At 35.7% G+C, this 15,049-nt stretch overlaps 2 protein-coding genes across 10 annotated transcripts in view; both read left to right on the plus strand.

The window, feature by feature from the left end:
- The window catches only part of ADAM9 (ADAM metallopeptidase domain 9), a 117,252-nt gene extending 105,727 nt beyond the window's left edge, over positions 1 to 11,525 (plus strand). The window contains exons 21-22 of the mRNA XM_073218970.1: positions 8,351 to 8,418; positions 10,079 to 11,525. Of these exons, the coding sequence (XP_073075071.1) occupies positions 8,351 to 8,418; positions 10,079 to 10,172 (162 nt within the window). The 3' untranslated portion in view covers positions 10,173 to 11,525. The remainder of the gene's footprint in view (positions 1 to 8,350; positions 8,419 to 10,078) is intronic.
- A 146-nt stretch (positions 11,526 to 11,671) lies between these two features.
- Positions 11,672 to 15,049, plus strand: part of ADAM32 (ADAM metallopeptidase domain 32) — a 132,323-nt gene continuing 128,945 nt past the window's right edge. For 2 of the 9 annotated variants that reach the window (XM_073218975.1, XM_073218974.1), the window contains exon 1: positions 11,672 to 12,561. Coding sequence is in view for 6 of the 9 variants with exons in the window: in XM_073218974.1 (XP_073075075.1) it covers positions 12,504 to 12,561 (58 nt within the window). In the remaining 3 variants the exon portion in view is untranslated. The other 7 variants (XM_017667646.3, XM_017667648.3, XM_073218973.1 and 4 more) reach the window with 6 other exon arrangements.

Here is a 15,049-nt window from a genome sequence, read left to right on the forward strand (position 1 = left end):
GTGTAGGAGCATTCCCGTTTCTCCACATCCTTACCAACACTTGTTATTTCTTGGCTTCTGGATGGTGGCCATTCTGACAGGTGTGAGGTGATATCTCATTGTGGTTTTGATTTTTCATTTCCCTGATGATTAGTGATGTGCAGCATCCTCTGTGCCTGTTGGCCATCTGTATTTCTTCTGTGGAGAAATGTCTGTCCAGCCCTCCACCCATTTATTAATTGGGCTCTTTGTTTTTTTCTTGTTGAGGCATATGAGCTCTTTATGTGTTTTGGATATTAACCCCTTATCAGATAAATCATTTATGAATATATTCTCTCATACTGTGGGATGCCTTTTTGTTCTGCTGATGATGTGCTTTGCTGTACAGAAGCCTTTTAGTTTGATGTAGTCCCACTTGTTCATTTTTTATTTTGTTTCCCTTGCCTAAGGCTATGTGTCCAGGAAAAAATTGCTCCTATTTGTGTTCAACAGATTTTTGCCTATGTTTTCTTCTAAGAGTTTAATGGTATCATGTCTTACATTCAGATCTTTGATCCATTTGGAGTTTACTTTGTGTATGGAGTTAGACAATTAATCCAGTTTCATTCTCTTCCATGTAACTGTCCAGTTTTCCCAGCATCAGTTTTAAAGAGGCTGTCTTTTCCCCATTGTATATCCATGGCTCCGTTATTGTATATTACTTGACAATATATGTGTGGGTTTATATCTGGGATCTCTATTCTAATATGGGTCTGTTATTGTGCCAGTACCATATTCTTTTGATTACTGTGGCTTTGTAGTAGAGCTTCAAGTCAGGGAGTGTAATCTCCCCAGTTTTGTTCTTCTTTCTCAGGATTGCTTTGGTTATTTGGGGTCTTTTGTGTTTCCATATGAATTTTGAAACTATTTGTTTTAGTTCACTGAAAAATGCTGTTGGTGTTTTGATAGGGATTGCATTGAATCTGTAGATTGCTTTAGGCAGGATGGCCGTTTTAACAATATTAATTCTTCCTACCCATGAGTATGGGGTAAATTGCCACTTATTTGTGTCTAAATTAATTTCTCTCATGAGTGTCTTATAGTTAGTTTTCAGAGTATAGGTCTTTAACTTCTTTGGTTAGGTTTATTTCTAGATTTTTTTTTTATGCAATTGTGAATGGAATTGTTCCTGATTTCTCTTTCTGCTAGTTCATCGTTAGTGTATAGGAACACAACAAATTTCTGTGTATTAATTTTGTATCCTGCAACTTTGCTGAATTCAGTTATTCTAATAGTTCTTGGTGGAGTCTTTAAGGTTTTGTACATGTTGCTGTGTATTTCTGTGTATCATGTCATCTGCAAATATGCAAATAATGATAGTTTAACTTCTTCCTTACCAATTTGGATGCCTTTTATCACTTTGTCTTGTCTGATTGCCATGGCTAGGACATCCAGTACTATGTTGAATAAAAGTGAGGTGGATATCCTTGTCTTGTTCCTGTTCTTAGAGGAAAAGCTTTCAGCTTTTCACCATTAAGTATGATGTTACCTTTGGACTTGTCATATATGGCCTTTATTACGTTGAGGTATGTACACTCTGTGCCATTTTGTTGAGAGTTTTTATCATGAATGGATTTTGAATTTTGTCAAATGCTTTTTCAGTATTGTGGTGGTCATGTGGTTTTTATCCTTTTTGTTAATGTGGTATAGATACTGATTGATTCACAAATATTATACCATCCTTGCACCCCTGGAGTAAATCCCACTTGGCTGTGATGGATGATCCTTTTGATACATTTTTGAATTTGGTTTGCTAATATTTTGTTGAGGATTTTTTGCATCTATGTTCATCCAGGGATATTGGTCTATAATTTTTCTTTTTTAGTAGTGTCGTTACCTGGTTTTGGTATTAGAGTGATACTGGCCTCTTAGAATGAGTTTGGAGGTATTTCTTCCTCTTCTACTTTTTTTGGAATATTTTAAGAAGGATGGGTATTAGCTTCTTTGACTTATTTCAGTAAGCATAACCCTCAAGGTCCATCCATGTTGTTGTAAATAGCAAGATTTTCTCCTTTTCTATTGGAGAGTAATGTTCCATTGCATATATATAACACATTTTCTTTATCCGTTCATCCATTGATGGACGCCTAGGTTGCTTCCATGTCTTGCATGTTGTAAATAATGCTGCAGTGAACATGGAAGTTCAGATATCTTTTTGAGTTAATGTAATTTTCTTTGGGTAAATCCCTGGAAGTGGAATTGCCAGATCACATGATAGCTTTATTTTTAATTTTTTGAGGAACCTCCCTACTGCTTTCCATATTGGTTGTACCAATTTACATTCCCACCAACAGTACATGAGGTGTCCTTTCCTCCACATCTTTGCCAACACTTATTTCCTGTCTTTTCAATACTAGCTATTCTTATGGATGTGTCATGATACATCATTGTATATGCATTCCCCTGATAATTAGGGGTGCTGAGCATTGTTTCATATGTCTGTTGGGCATCTATATGTCTTTGGAAAATCTCTATTGAGGTTCTTCTGCCCATTTTTAGGATGATTTTTTGTTGTTGTTATTGAGTTTTAGTATTTCTTTATATATTTGAATTATTCCCTTCTCAGATGTCACTTGCAAATATTTTCTCCTGTTCAGTAGTTTGTCTTTTTATTTGTTCACAGTTTCATTTGTTGTGTGTACTGCTTGTTTATTTTTGCTTTTGTTGCTTTTACTTTTGGTGTGTCAAATCCAGAAAATCATCTTCAAGATCCATGTCAAGTTGCTTACCACCTATGTTTATTTCTAGAAGTTTTATCATTTCAGGTTTATGTTCAAATCTTTAATCTATTTTGAGTTAGTTTTGTGAATGGTCTAAGAAAATACTTGCTTCATTCTTTTGTATGTTCTATCTAGTTTTCCCAGCACTATTTATTTATTGAAGAGACTGTTTATAACACATTGTATATTCTTGGCTCCTTTATTGTAAATGAATTGACTATATGTGTATGGGTTTATTGCTGGAGTCTGTTCTATTTCATTGATCTATGTGTTTCATTTTTATGCTAATGCCATACTGTTTTGGTTACTGTAGCTTTGAAATATAGTTTGAAAGGAAGCACGATGCCTCCTGCTTTGTTCTTTTTCAAGATTGCTTTGGCTATTCAGGATCTTTTTCTACTTTCTATCTCAGTGAATTTGCCTTTTCTAGGTACTTCATACAAGTGGAATCATGCAATATTTGTTCTTTTGTGCCTGACCTATTTTGTATAGCTTAATGTCTTCAAAGTTAATCTCTATAGCATGTATGAGAGCTACTTTTATGGCTTACTCATATTCCACTGTATGATATACAACAATCCAAATGGACACTTGGATCATTTCCAACTTTGACTAATGTGAATAGTGTTGTCCTGAACTTGTATGCACTTGTTTGAATATTTATTTTCAGTTATTTTGGGTATATAGCTTAGAGTAGAAATGTTATGTCATATTTGTTATATGTTCTCTGTTTACCTTTTTGAGGACTCACCAAATGGTTTTCTTCTATGGCTGTACCATTTTATGTTCCTGTCATGAGTATTTATCTTCTTCACATCTTTGCCAATAGTTGTTATTTTCTGTTTTGATTTGTTTTTAACATTCTATTGTAGCCATCCTAGTGGGTATGAAGTGGTACCTTCCTGTGATTTTAATTTACATTTCTCTAATGATTAGCAATGTTGAGTATGCTTTCATGTACTTATTGTCCATTTGTATATCTTCTCTGGAGAAATATCTATTCAGGTCCTTTGCCCATTCTTTTAATTGGGTTTTCTTTTTGCTGTTGAGTTATAAGTCTTTACATATTCTAGATATCAACCCCTTATCATATATGTGATTTACAGATATTTTCTTCCATTCTGTATGTTGTCTTTTCACTTTGTTGATGTAGTTTGTTGCACAAAAGTTACAAATTTTGATGAAACCCGATTTATCTCTTTTTCCTTTGTTTCTTGTCCTTTTGATATGTCTAAGCATCTATTGTCAAATCCAACATCATGAAAATTTACTCATATGTTTCTTTGAAGAGTATTATGGTTTTCTTATCTAGGTCATTGATCCATTTTTGAGTTAGTTTTGTACATGGTATGAATTAAGGGCCCAACTTCATTCTTATGCATGTGGAAATCCATTTGCCCTGGTACTTATGTTTTGAAGGTGTTACTCTTTCTCCATTGAACAGATTTGACAAATCTTGAAAAAAATCAATTGGCCATAGATATATAGGTTTATTTCTATAATTCTCCGTTCTATTTAATTGGTCTATATATCCATCCTTATGCCACTACTACACTATTTTGATTACTATAATGTTGTAGTAAGTTTTGGAATTGCAAAGTATGAGTCCACCAACTTTGTTCTTCTTTTTCAAGATAGTTTCTGTTATTCAGGGCACCTTATGATTCCACATGAATTTGAGAATCTGCTTGTCCGTTTCTGCAGAAAAGGCTGCTGGAATTTTGATAGGGATTGTATTGACAAATCTTGACAATATGTAAGTCTTTTACTCCATGAGCACTAGTTGTCGTTCCATTTATTTAGGTCTTCTTTCAGCAATGTTTTGTCATTTCCAGTGTACAAGTTTTTAACCTTGGTTAAGTTTATTCTTAGGTATTTTGTTCTTTTGGATACTATTATAAATGAAATTGCCCTCTTAATTTCCTTTTTGGATTGTTCATCGCTTGTATATAGAAACAAAACTGATTTTGCTTGTTCATTTTATATTCTGCATCTCTACTGAGTTCATTTAAGTAGCTTTCTTGTGGATCCTTTGAAATTTTCTGTTTATACATAGGATTGTGTTATCTGTGAATAGAAATAGTTTTGCCTCTCCTTTCCAATTTGGATGCCTTTTATTTCTTTTTCTTGTCCAATCTAGAGGCTAGATCTCTCTGTAAGCACTGTGTTGCATAGCAAAGGCAAAAACAAGCATTCTTGCATTATTCCTGATCTTAGAGGAAAAGTTTTCAGTTTTCTAGGCATATTTAAAAATTACCCCATGTTCTTCAAGTTACATCTTTTATGTTGATGGTTACCTGTGCCTGGTAGCTATAGGTTTTCACCTGTTAGTGGCTAGCATCCTTTTACATGAGATTGGGTAAGACAGCCTCTCAGTAATACAGCAAAATTAGCTTTTTCTTTTTGTTTAATATTTGCCTTATATATTTTTAAGTGCAACTTTTCTTTTTCCTTATGTTGCCTCTTGTAAACAATATCTTGGATTAAAAATTTTTTTAAATTTGCCTTTTAACTTGAGATTTTAATCCATTTACATGGTTTGCAATTAATATAGTTTTCCTACCATATTACTTTATGATTTTGTTGTGTTCCTGCTTTTTCTGTTTCCTCCCAACTTCACAAATTCTCTTGTATTCCTGTGAGTTGTCCCATTTCATTTTCCTTCTCAGCTAGTCTTTAGGTATATTATGAGATAAATTAGATTTACAATCTGCCTGCTTATTTGTGATGGTTTCTTAGCCCTTCTTTGTATTTTTTAAAGCTTTTATTTCTTTCAGTATTAAAAGTACCTACTTTTTGTGCTTTGTCTTGATTGTTTTAACATGTGTGTGGTCATGGTGGGCTCTGTGGTTTGTTATTTCTGCCAGGTCTCTTGTGGTGGTTTGTTTCTTAGTATGCTTTTGATATTAACTAAACTCATATTATTTGCAACTTCATATGGGGGAATTATTTCAGCCCTGAATTGCAGTGAGTTCCTATACAAAATATGTGTATTTGGTGAGGTGCCTGGAGAATAGTCAATCTTTGATGCCTTTAAATTAAAATTTTTGTCGATGTTTTCTGGGTCATAGAAGTGTTATGAGTTCTGGCTCCCTAAACCCTTGTGAGGATGGGTGTATATTCATATGGAGATGATTTTTTTTATTCTTCTAACAGTACCAAGGACTGTAAAGGTAGTGTCCCCATTGTTCTTTTTTTTTTTTTCCCACACTGTTCTTTTGAACAGGTGTTTCTTTATCTAGTTAACCCAGTGGGCCTAGGCATTATGTAAGGTCTTCTGTTCAGCATTCCATCTAATTCAGGCCCCAGGTTTGTTTGTTTTCTTTTCCTAGGTCTATATATTTTCTGTAAATGCATAATATAGCCTGCTGAGGATGGGGAGATATTCACAGGAAAAATGCTGCTACATACTCTAGACTTTTTCATACTTTCCTATTGGTTTCGGTCTTTAAGATGGTTTTTTATTTCCTAGCAACTCATCCAAGTGTTTAATATACCCATTTAATATTTGAACCAGCGTTTAATGTGGTCTGTACTTGGAACATTTTAGTCCACTGTTTGCGAGTAATAGGCATATATCCCATTCTTTTTTTTTTTTTTTTTATTGAAGGGTAGTTGACACACAGTATTACATTAGTTTCAGGTGTACAACACAGTGATTGAACATTTATATACATGATAATTCTAGGTACCAGCTATCACCATACCAAGTTGTTACAATATTTTGACTATATTCCTTATGCTATACATTACATCCCGGTTACTTATTTATTTTACAATTGGAAGTGTGTACTTTTTTTTTTTTTTTTTGGTGAGGGCATCTCTCCTATTTATTGATCAAATGGTTGTTAACCACAATAAAATTCTGTATAGGGGGGGTCAATGCTCAATGCACAATCATTAATCCACCCCAAGCCTAATTTTCATCAGTCTCCAATCTTCTGAAGCATAACGAACAAGTTCTTACATGGAGAACAAATTCTTACATAGTGAATAAGTTACATGGTGACCATTACAAGGGCAGTCATCACAGAGGCTTTTGGTTTTGATCATACATTATGGACTATAAACAGTCAGTTCAAATATGAATATTCATTTGATTTTTATACTTGATTAATATGTGGATACCACATTTCTCTCTTTATTATTATTTTTAATAAAATGCTGAAGTGGTAGGTAGATACAAGATAAAGGTAGAAAACATAGTTTAGTGTTGTAAGAGAGCAAATGTAGATGATCAGGTGTGTGCCTGTAGACTATGTGTTAATCCAAGCTAGACAAGGGCAATAAAACATCCACGTATGCAGATTTCTCTCAGAACGGGGGGTGGGGAGAGGTTCTAAGCCTCACCTCTGTTGATCCCCATTTTCTCACCTGATGGCCCTCCTGCGACTGTGCCTGTCTTAGGTTGTTCCTCCCTTGAGGAATCTTACCCGTCTCTGGCTAACCAGTCATCTTCTGGGGCCATACAGGGAAATGTTAAGTTGGTAAGTGAGAGAGAAGCCCCCATTCTTTTTAATAACTGCATACCGCTCCATCTTATGGATGTAGCACAAATTTAAAAACAGGTGTTTCAAATCTTATTACTACAAAAAAATGTGGTATCAAACATCCTTGTAAGTAGGTCTTTGCTTACATGTAGAAATGTATGTCACATAAATTCACAGAAGTGGTGTTTATTTAACTATCCTTTTAACGTGCTGTTCCTATGGCTTGGGAGAAAGGGATGGAGACATTGTCTTGCCTCCCCCATTTTCACAGTGAAAGCAAATTACTCTGTGGGGCAAAAAATAGCAGAGAATAAGACCACCTTTTCATAGTAGGACCCAGATAATGTTTAAGCTCTTCTCTAACACTGTTTATATTCTGCCAACCCCAGAGCTGTAGGAAATATCAGGAGATAGTGGGGAACCTCTTAGTCATGGTCATTTTGTTAGTTAGTAATTACATCTGATCTTCCCTAACTTTTCTTTATGTAATGTGGTATGTGAAAAATATTCTCACACTTTTCCATGTTAGGGAATCTCTGTTTGTTGTAAAACTTCACTTGAACTTCCTTGTCAAGGAAGAATTTCATGAATTCCAAAATTAAGGGTTGTTTCCTCTGAAATCGGGAACAAGACAGGGATGCCCACTCTAAAAAAAAAAAAAAAAAAAAAAAAATTAAGGGTTGTAAAAATTAATGGAATTTCCAGTATGAGTTAGGCACTATGTTGCTTTGGTGGTACATTTTTGAAGATTTTATTCAAAATTTATTGACATAGGAAATATGTTACCTTTTAACTAAAGTAGTTGCTCAGAACCAAGCATGTAATACTTTAATATTAATATTTCACATTAATGTTTATTAAGATTAATAATTAATAAATTGATATTTATTTCATATTTAGTATTATTGAATTAAAAATATAGCCTTAAAAGAATTAAGACCACATTTAGTGGTCATGATGTGTTGGATAAACAAGATATTTTTGAATGTCAGCACTGTAAGTAAATCCTTTATTCAGTGATTTAAAATATATTTCTTACTTTTATATGAAAAATAACAAACTGCATAGCAAACATGTTTATGTGAGTGCATTGTGGTAATAACTTCTTTTTTTCCTTTATAGCCTATACATGCAAACAGATTTCCAGTACCATCTTATGCAGCCAAGCAGCCTCAGCAGTTCCCATCAAGGTCTGAAGTGAATTCACTTAGATTACTCAACCAAATCGCAGGGTTAATGTCTATGTTCTACCATGTATTTTACTTTAACTTAGAGCAAGGTACTTATTGCCAACAGTTTATATAGAACACAATTTGCAGAAAAGCTTTTCAGAACTTTTATATAAATTTTGTCATATATTATTATAGGGTCAAAATGAAATTTTAAAGACACCCGAGCAAGACAGCCAACTGGTGCTGCAGCCTTTGGTGTTTGTAAGATTCAGAAGCAAGGCCTTTAAAATCCCCAGCAATGGAGAACCAATGGGTTGGCCTGTCTTTCCCATGAAGAACAGCTAGAAAAGCTAGACAGCATATGAAAATATGTGTTTGAAGGCAACAGACTACTAAGGAAATGAGGAGTTGTGGGACTAAGGCCCAGGGGACAAATGTGGTGTGGAGATGAGCCCAGCCTTTGGGGCCGTAGATCTGTGCAGCGTGGGAGCCAAGAGGCCAGGAGGCTGAGGAGGGCACAAGACCTGGAGCCCTGCCAAGGAAGAGGTCCCCTGGCAGACATCCCAGGCCTTGTGTTGGGACCCAGGGGGAAGGGTGAACCAGATCCTCAACATCTGTCTGCCGTTTTTGTGTTTTGCCCCCAGTCAAAAGAGTATACATCCAAGAAAAGAACCGTGGGACTGGAACCACCAAAAGCAGCCCACCACAGAAGCAGACCCAGAGGGTATTCTGTTAGTAGCGTTATCAGGCACAGACTTCAAAATACCTCTTGACGATTATGTCACAGAATTAATAGTCAAGATTGAGAATTTCAGCACGGATCTAGAAACTTAAAAAAAAATAATCAGGTGGAAATTCTAGAATTGAAAAACATCTGAAATTAAAGACTCAATGGATGGCCTTAACGTCAGAAAGAAAGGAAAACATTTATTGCTGTATTTTGCATCCCGTAAAATGCATCTCACCTCTCCCACTCTTAAAAGTCCCTCAAATTACAATTGAATTGCAACATTGAAATACATGAGTGTCCTCATCTATAACCTTTATTATGTGATAAGAGTGCATGGCAATTCAACTGCAGATTAAGAGAGGAAAATATAAATTGTAAGATATTCAGCAGGTCTTCTAGTGTGTTCCTGTAGTGGAGGTTTTTAGAATTGGATGGAGAGGTTAAGGAAGGGTGTGCGCTGGTCAAAGTGTGAGGATTGAGGACAGGTGTAGAAGTCAAAGCAGGGTCAGTTCTTGGAGTAGATATTATATTTGAAGGAGCTGCTATTTCAGGTGCATGTATGCAGACAGAGCTAGCTTTACATTTAGCCATAATTTGCTGCCCATAAATTCTTGAAGCTTGAGAGTGGTGCTTATTCACCTGTGTCCTCACTTGTCTTTTCTAACTCATCTTTTCAATTTTGTGCACTAGCGTTTTTAAAAACATAAACCAGAACCTTCATACAACACTGTTGATTGTAAGACAGCATTAATTTAAGGTAGTTACTCCATTGTAGACTCTGGTTGCATCCTTTACTCATTGCATATCAGATTAACAATCATCTCAGAATATAATATACTCGTAAGAATTGCCAGCGATATTATGGGTGGCATCATGTCAGGTTGTAACAAATGTAGCATCATTTCATTCAGTCAGAACATCCGATTAACTGTCTTTTTCCCCTCACAGGCCACCTCCACCACAACCGAAAGTATCGTCTCAGGGAAACTTAACTCCTGCTCGCCCTGCACCTGCACCTCCTCTATACAGTTCACTTGCTTGACGTTTTTACCCTTCCTTTTGCAGATATCTTCAGGGAACTGAACTAATCGTTTTTTTTTCCTGATATTTTCTTGAAAAGACTTTCTTCCTGCTGCAACTATGAATAAAACAATACCACAAAACAAATGTTATTAACCCAGAAAAACAGAAATTGTGGGAAGAGTGGGAATTGAGAAATATGAGAAATGCATTAAAACCAGAGAATTTAGAATAACATTTCCATTTCCATCACTTGAATGAGTCTTATTCAGTCATCTGTGCAGTTATTGCACCTAATATGGATTATGTTATTTTGAATATGTTAGTGTAATGATTCTCAAATTAACTATTGGTTTAAGTTTTGTCATTTATGTGCTTAAATGTAATTCTGAATTTTGACCTTAGTTATCATTAATGTAGCTTCAGGTTGAACATGTGATTATCTAAGACCTATGAAAACTAATTAGCTGCCAATAATATCTAATATTTTTCATCTTGCATGTTTTAATAATCATAATATGCTACAATGTGATCTATCTCATTGACCACACAAATAAAAGAATATTCTGTCTTCAGAAGAATGCACAAAACCCACAATTAGGAGATCATAATATTATTTTGAAAGTACAAAATACATTAAAAGTATGTACGTGTGTATTCACACACAGTTCTTCCAATTTTATGATCATTCTATGGATAAAAGATTCTGGATTCTATGGGTAATAGATTCTATGGATTGGTCTGTGGATAATGAATATTATAAGAGTTAATTTAATAGTAGAATTTCTATTATGAATCATGTTAAAAAGCATGGCATCCTTTTACAGTAGCATTATTTTAAATAAATTAAACTTTAAGGTACGAAGTATTTAATAGAACTAATCAGACATGCTGTTGATTCATGGCTTATAGTAAAGCAGGAGTAATGATATCTTTAATCAACCGAGCTATCAAAACCACTTGAGAATCTCATGAGCACTTTAAGTCTAAAATCTGAAACTTCAAATCTTGCTATTAATATAATTTAGAATGTTTACATTTACTAAGGTGTGCTGGATCATGTCTCTGTTGACACTAATATTTTCAAAGAAATTAGGCTGGAGAAAGAAGAGAAGAAAAGGTTTTCTTATGAATGCAAAAGAACTAGTGTGGTGTCTGAGAGTTATCCCAGCCTTATTAAAAAATGACTTTTTGCTGTGGAAGAAATGGTATGAATGGTCAAATTTTAAACACTTAAAATTTTTCATAACCTTTCATAATAAAGTTTAATAATAGGTTTATTAACTGAATTTCATTAGTTTTTCAAAAAATTTTGGTTTGTGTATATATACACATACAGATATAACATTTGCAATAAATAAAATACTTGAAATTATTTTGTGTCGCCCAGTAACTTCCTGAATACTCAGCTACTTACTATTAATTAAAATACTATACTTAAAAAAATAAAACTACTAGTCAGGCTTTTACAGATCTCACTAATTTTTCAAACCTCTGCCAAATTGTGCACAATGGCTTTTTATTATTAAAGGAAAATAAATTTTGAAGATGGGTATGTCAGTTCTCTGAAGATGGTAAATGACTTTAGCAGATATATGTTAAAAATTGTAAACAATCCCAAATGAAGATTCATTTCAGTTTAAATATCTGAATGAATTCATATAAGCTAAAATGTGATGTCTTTCATGCATATCATCTCTTTTTGCAACTGTAATTAATATCATTGAAATTTTACACTTGGAAAAGAACTATGTAACTTAAAACTTTACTCATAGTTGGGTAATTTCTTGGGTTTTTTAATAGAAAGTTTTTCTAAAAGACTGATCAATCTGAACTTTTATTTTTATAATATATTTTTACATATTTTATATGCTTTTCACTTAGATTTGTCTTTATTTTGGATTGCTATTAAAAATTGTAAAATTTATTGATCATAGGTGTCACTTCAAAATTTGAAAATACCAAAGGGCTTCCTTTCCATCTGCTAAAGATGTCTTAATAGTCAGAAATACATTGTATGTATTCAATAGTGTATGATATCACTACTATATGTTCACAAAATTTTCCCTTTCCATCAAGCAGATGCCTGCGTCTCTGAGTACACAGGTTTTATAAGTACAAATCAGATCATATTAAATTCCGTAAATGTTTATTGAAACTACAGGGCAGGGGCAAGACACTGGGCGAACCCAGGCGGGTGCAGGGATGGGGCATGGGGGCCGCGCCTGCCAGCCAATGAACCGGGGGCGCTCCCGCCGCCCCGCGGCCTCGCGAGAGCGCGCCACCCCTCCCGCGTGCGGAGCCGTTCACCGGCTGCTCGCCCAGTTGTCGTTGGCAGCAGGGAGGCGAGAACATGTTTCCTGTGGTGCTAGTGCTTGCGGGCCTGGGGGCCTTGGCTGCGTCGGGACCCGGTAAGCCACCGGAGACGCAGTTACCCTGGGTCCCGGCGGAGGCAGGTCTTCCTTCTTCCAGAGCGTACCTGTTTCTGCCAAACTGGCCTAACTGGCCTAAAACCCCGGGGTCCCTGCCTACTTTGTGGCTCCTTCTGCCCCGTCACCCTGGGAACCCGGCGGTGCTTGGGCGCCCGTCGGATTAGAAGTGACTCGAGAGGAGACCATAAGTTTAATAACTGAAAACACAGCTCTCTTCCACCCTGATTTGGGTTTCGGGCCGACATTCTTGTAGCTCCGCCATGCAACTCACAGAAGTACCTCGACGTATCTTGCACAGAAAAGCAACCCAGAAATAATGACCTTTTACAATGGAAGTATATTTTACTTCTTAAAATTATTTTAAAAAATTGAAGAATAGTTCACATTGTATTATGTTAGTTTCAGGTGTACAACATGGTGATTGTCAATTCAATACATTGCAGACAGCTCACCAGGGTAAGTACGCCTGTCACCATACGAAGTTATTATGATATTTCTGACTGTATTCCCACTGCTGTACTTTTCATCCTCCTGCCTTATTTATTGTATAATTAGGAGTTTGTACCTGCTTATGCCCTTCATCCATTTTGCATATCCTCTCACCTCTTTATCCTTTGGTGACTGTTTTTGTTATTTTGTTTGTGTGTGTTTTTTTTTAATCCACATATAAGAGAAAATCATATGGTATTGTCTCTCTGTCTCTGTCTGACTTATTTCGCTCAGCATAATACTCTTAGGTCCATACATGTTGTTGCTAATGGCAAGATTTCATTCTTTTTTATGGCGGAGTAATATTCCATTCGTATATATGTACCATCTTTATCCATCATCCGTCGATGAACACCTAACGATGCTTCTCTATCTTGGCTATTGTAAGTAGTGCTGCAATAAACATAAGAGTACATATATGTTTTTAGATTAGTATTTTTGTATTTTTCTGGTCAATATCCAGAAGTACAATTGCTGGCTTTATTGTATTTATATTTTTAGTTTTTTGAGAAACCTCCCTACTGCTTTCCATAGTGGCTGCACCAGTTTATATTCCCACCAACAGTACACAATGGTTCCCTTTTCTCCTTGTCCTGCCCAGCACTTATTTGTTTTTTTGATACTAGCCATTCTGACAGGTTGTAAGGTGATAGATATTGTGGATTTGATTTGCATTTTTGTGATGATTAGTGATGTTGAGCATGTTTTCATGTGCTTGTTGACCATCTGTATGTCTTCTGTGGGAAAATATCTATTCAGTTCCTCTTTTTTTTATTTAAGTATTATTGATATAAATTCTTATGAATGTTTCATATGAAAAACAATGTGGTCACTACATTCACCCATATTATCAAGTCCCCACCCATACCCGACTGCAGTCACTGTCTATCAGTGTAGTAAGATGCCACAGATTCACTATTTGCCTTGTCTGTGCTACACTGCTTCCCTGTGAACCCCCACACTGGGTGTACTAAACATCATACCCTTCAATCCACTTCTCCCTCCCTCCCTCCCCACCCATCCTCCCACATCCCTCCCCTTTGGTAACTGCTCGTCTTGGAGTCTGTGAGTCTGCTGTTGCTTTGTTCCTTCAGTTTTGCTTCATTGTTATACTCCACAAATGAAGGAAATCATTTGGCATTTGTCTTTCTCTGCCTGGCTTATTTCACTGAGCGTAATATCCTCCAGCTCCCTCCATGTTGTTGCAAATGGTAGGATTTGTTTCTTTCTTATGGCTGAATAATATTCCATTGTGTATAAGTACCACATCTTCTTTATCCATTCATCTACTGATGGACAATTATCTTGCTTCCGTATCTTGGCTATTGTAAATAGTGCTGTGATAAACAAAGGGGTGTATATGTCATTTTGAATCTGAGAATTTGTATTCTTTGGGTAAATTCCTAGGAGTGGGATTCCCGGGTCAAATGGCATTTCTATTTTTAGTTTTTTAAGGAACCTCCATATTGCTTTCCACAATGGTTAAACTAGTTTACCTTCCCACCAGCAGTGTAGGAGGGTTCCCCTTTCTCCACATTCTTGTCAGCATTTGTTGTTCTTAGTCTTTTCGATGTTGGCCATCCTAACTGGTGTGAGGTGATATCTCATTGTTGTTTTAATTTGCATTTCCCTGATGATTAGTGATGTGGAGCATCTTTTCATGTGTTTGTTGGCCATCTGAATTTTTCTTTGGAGAACTGTCTCTTCATATCCTCTGCCCATTTTTTAATCGGGTTATTTGCTTTTTGGGTGTTGAGGCTTGTGAGTTCTTTATGTATTTTGGATGTTAACCCCTTGTTGGATATGTTGTTTACAAATATATTCTCCCATACTGTAGGATGCCTTTTTGTTCTGCTGATGGTGTCCTTTGCTGTACAGAAGCTTTTTAGTTTGATGTAATTCCATGTGTTCATTTTTGCTTTTGTTTCACTTGCTCGTGGAGATGCGTTCAGGAAAAAGTAGCTCATGTTTATATTCA

This window comes from Manis javanica, chromosome 12, assembly GCF_040802235.1.
Source record: "Manis javanica isolate MJ-LG chromosome 12, MJ_LKY, whole genome shotgun sequence".
In the NCBI taxonomy this organism is placed as follows: domain Eukaryota; kingdom Metazoa; phylum Chordata; class Mammalia; order Pholidota; family Manidae; genus Manis; species Manis javanica.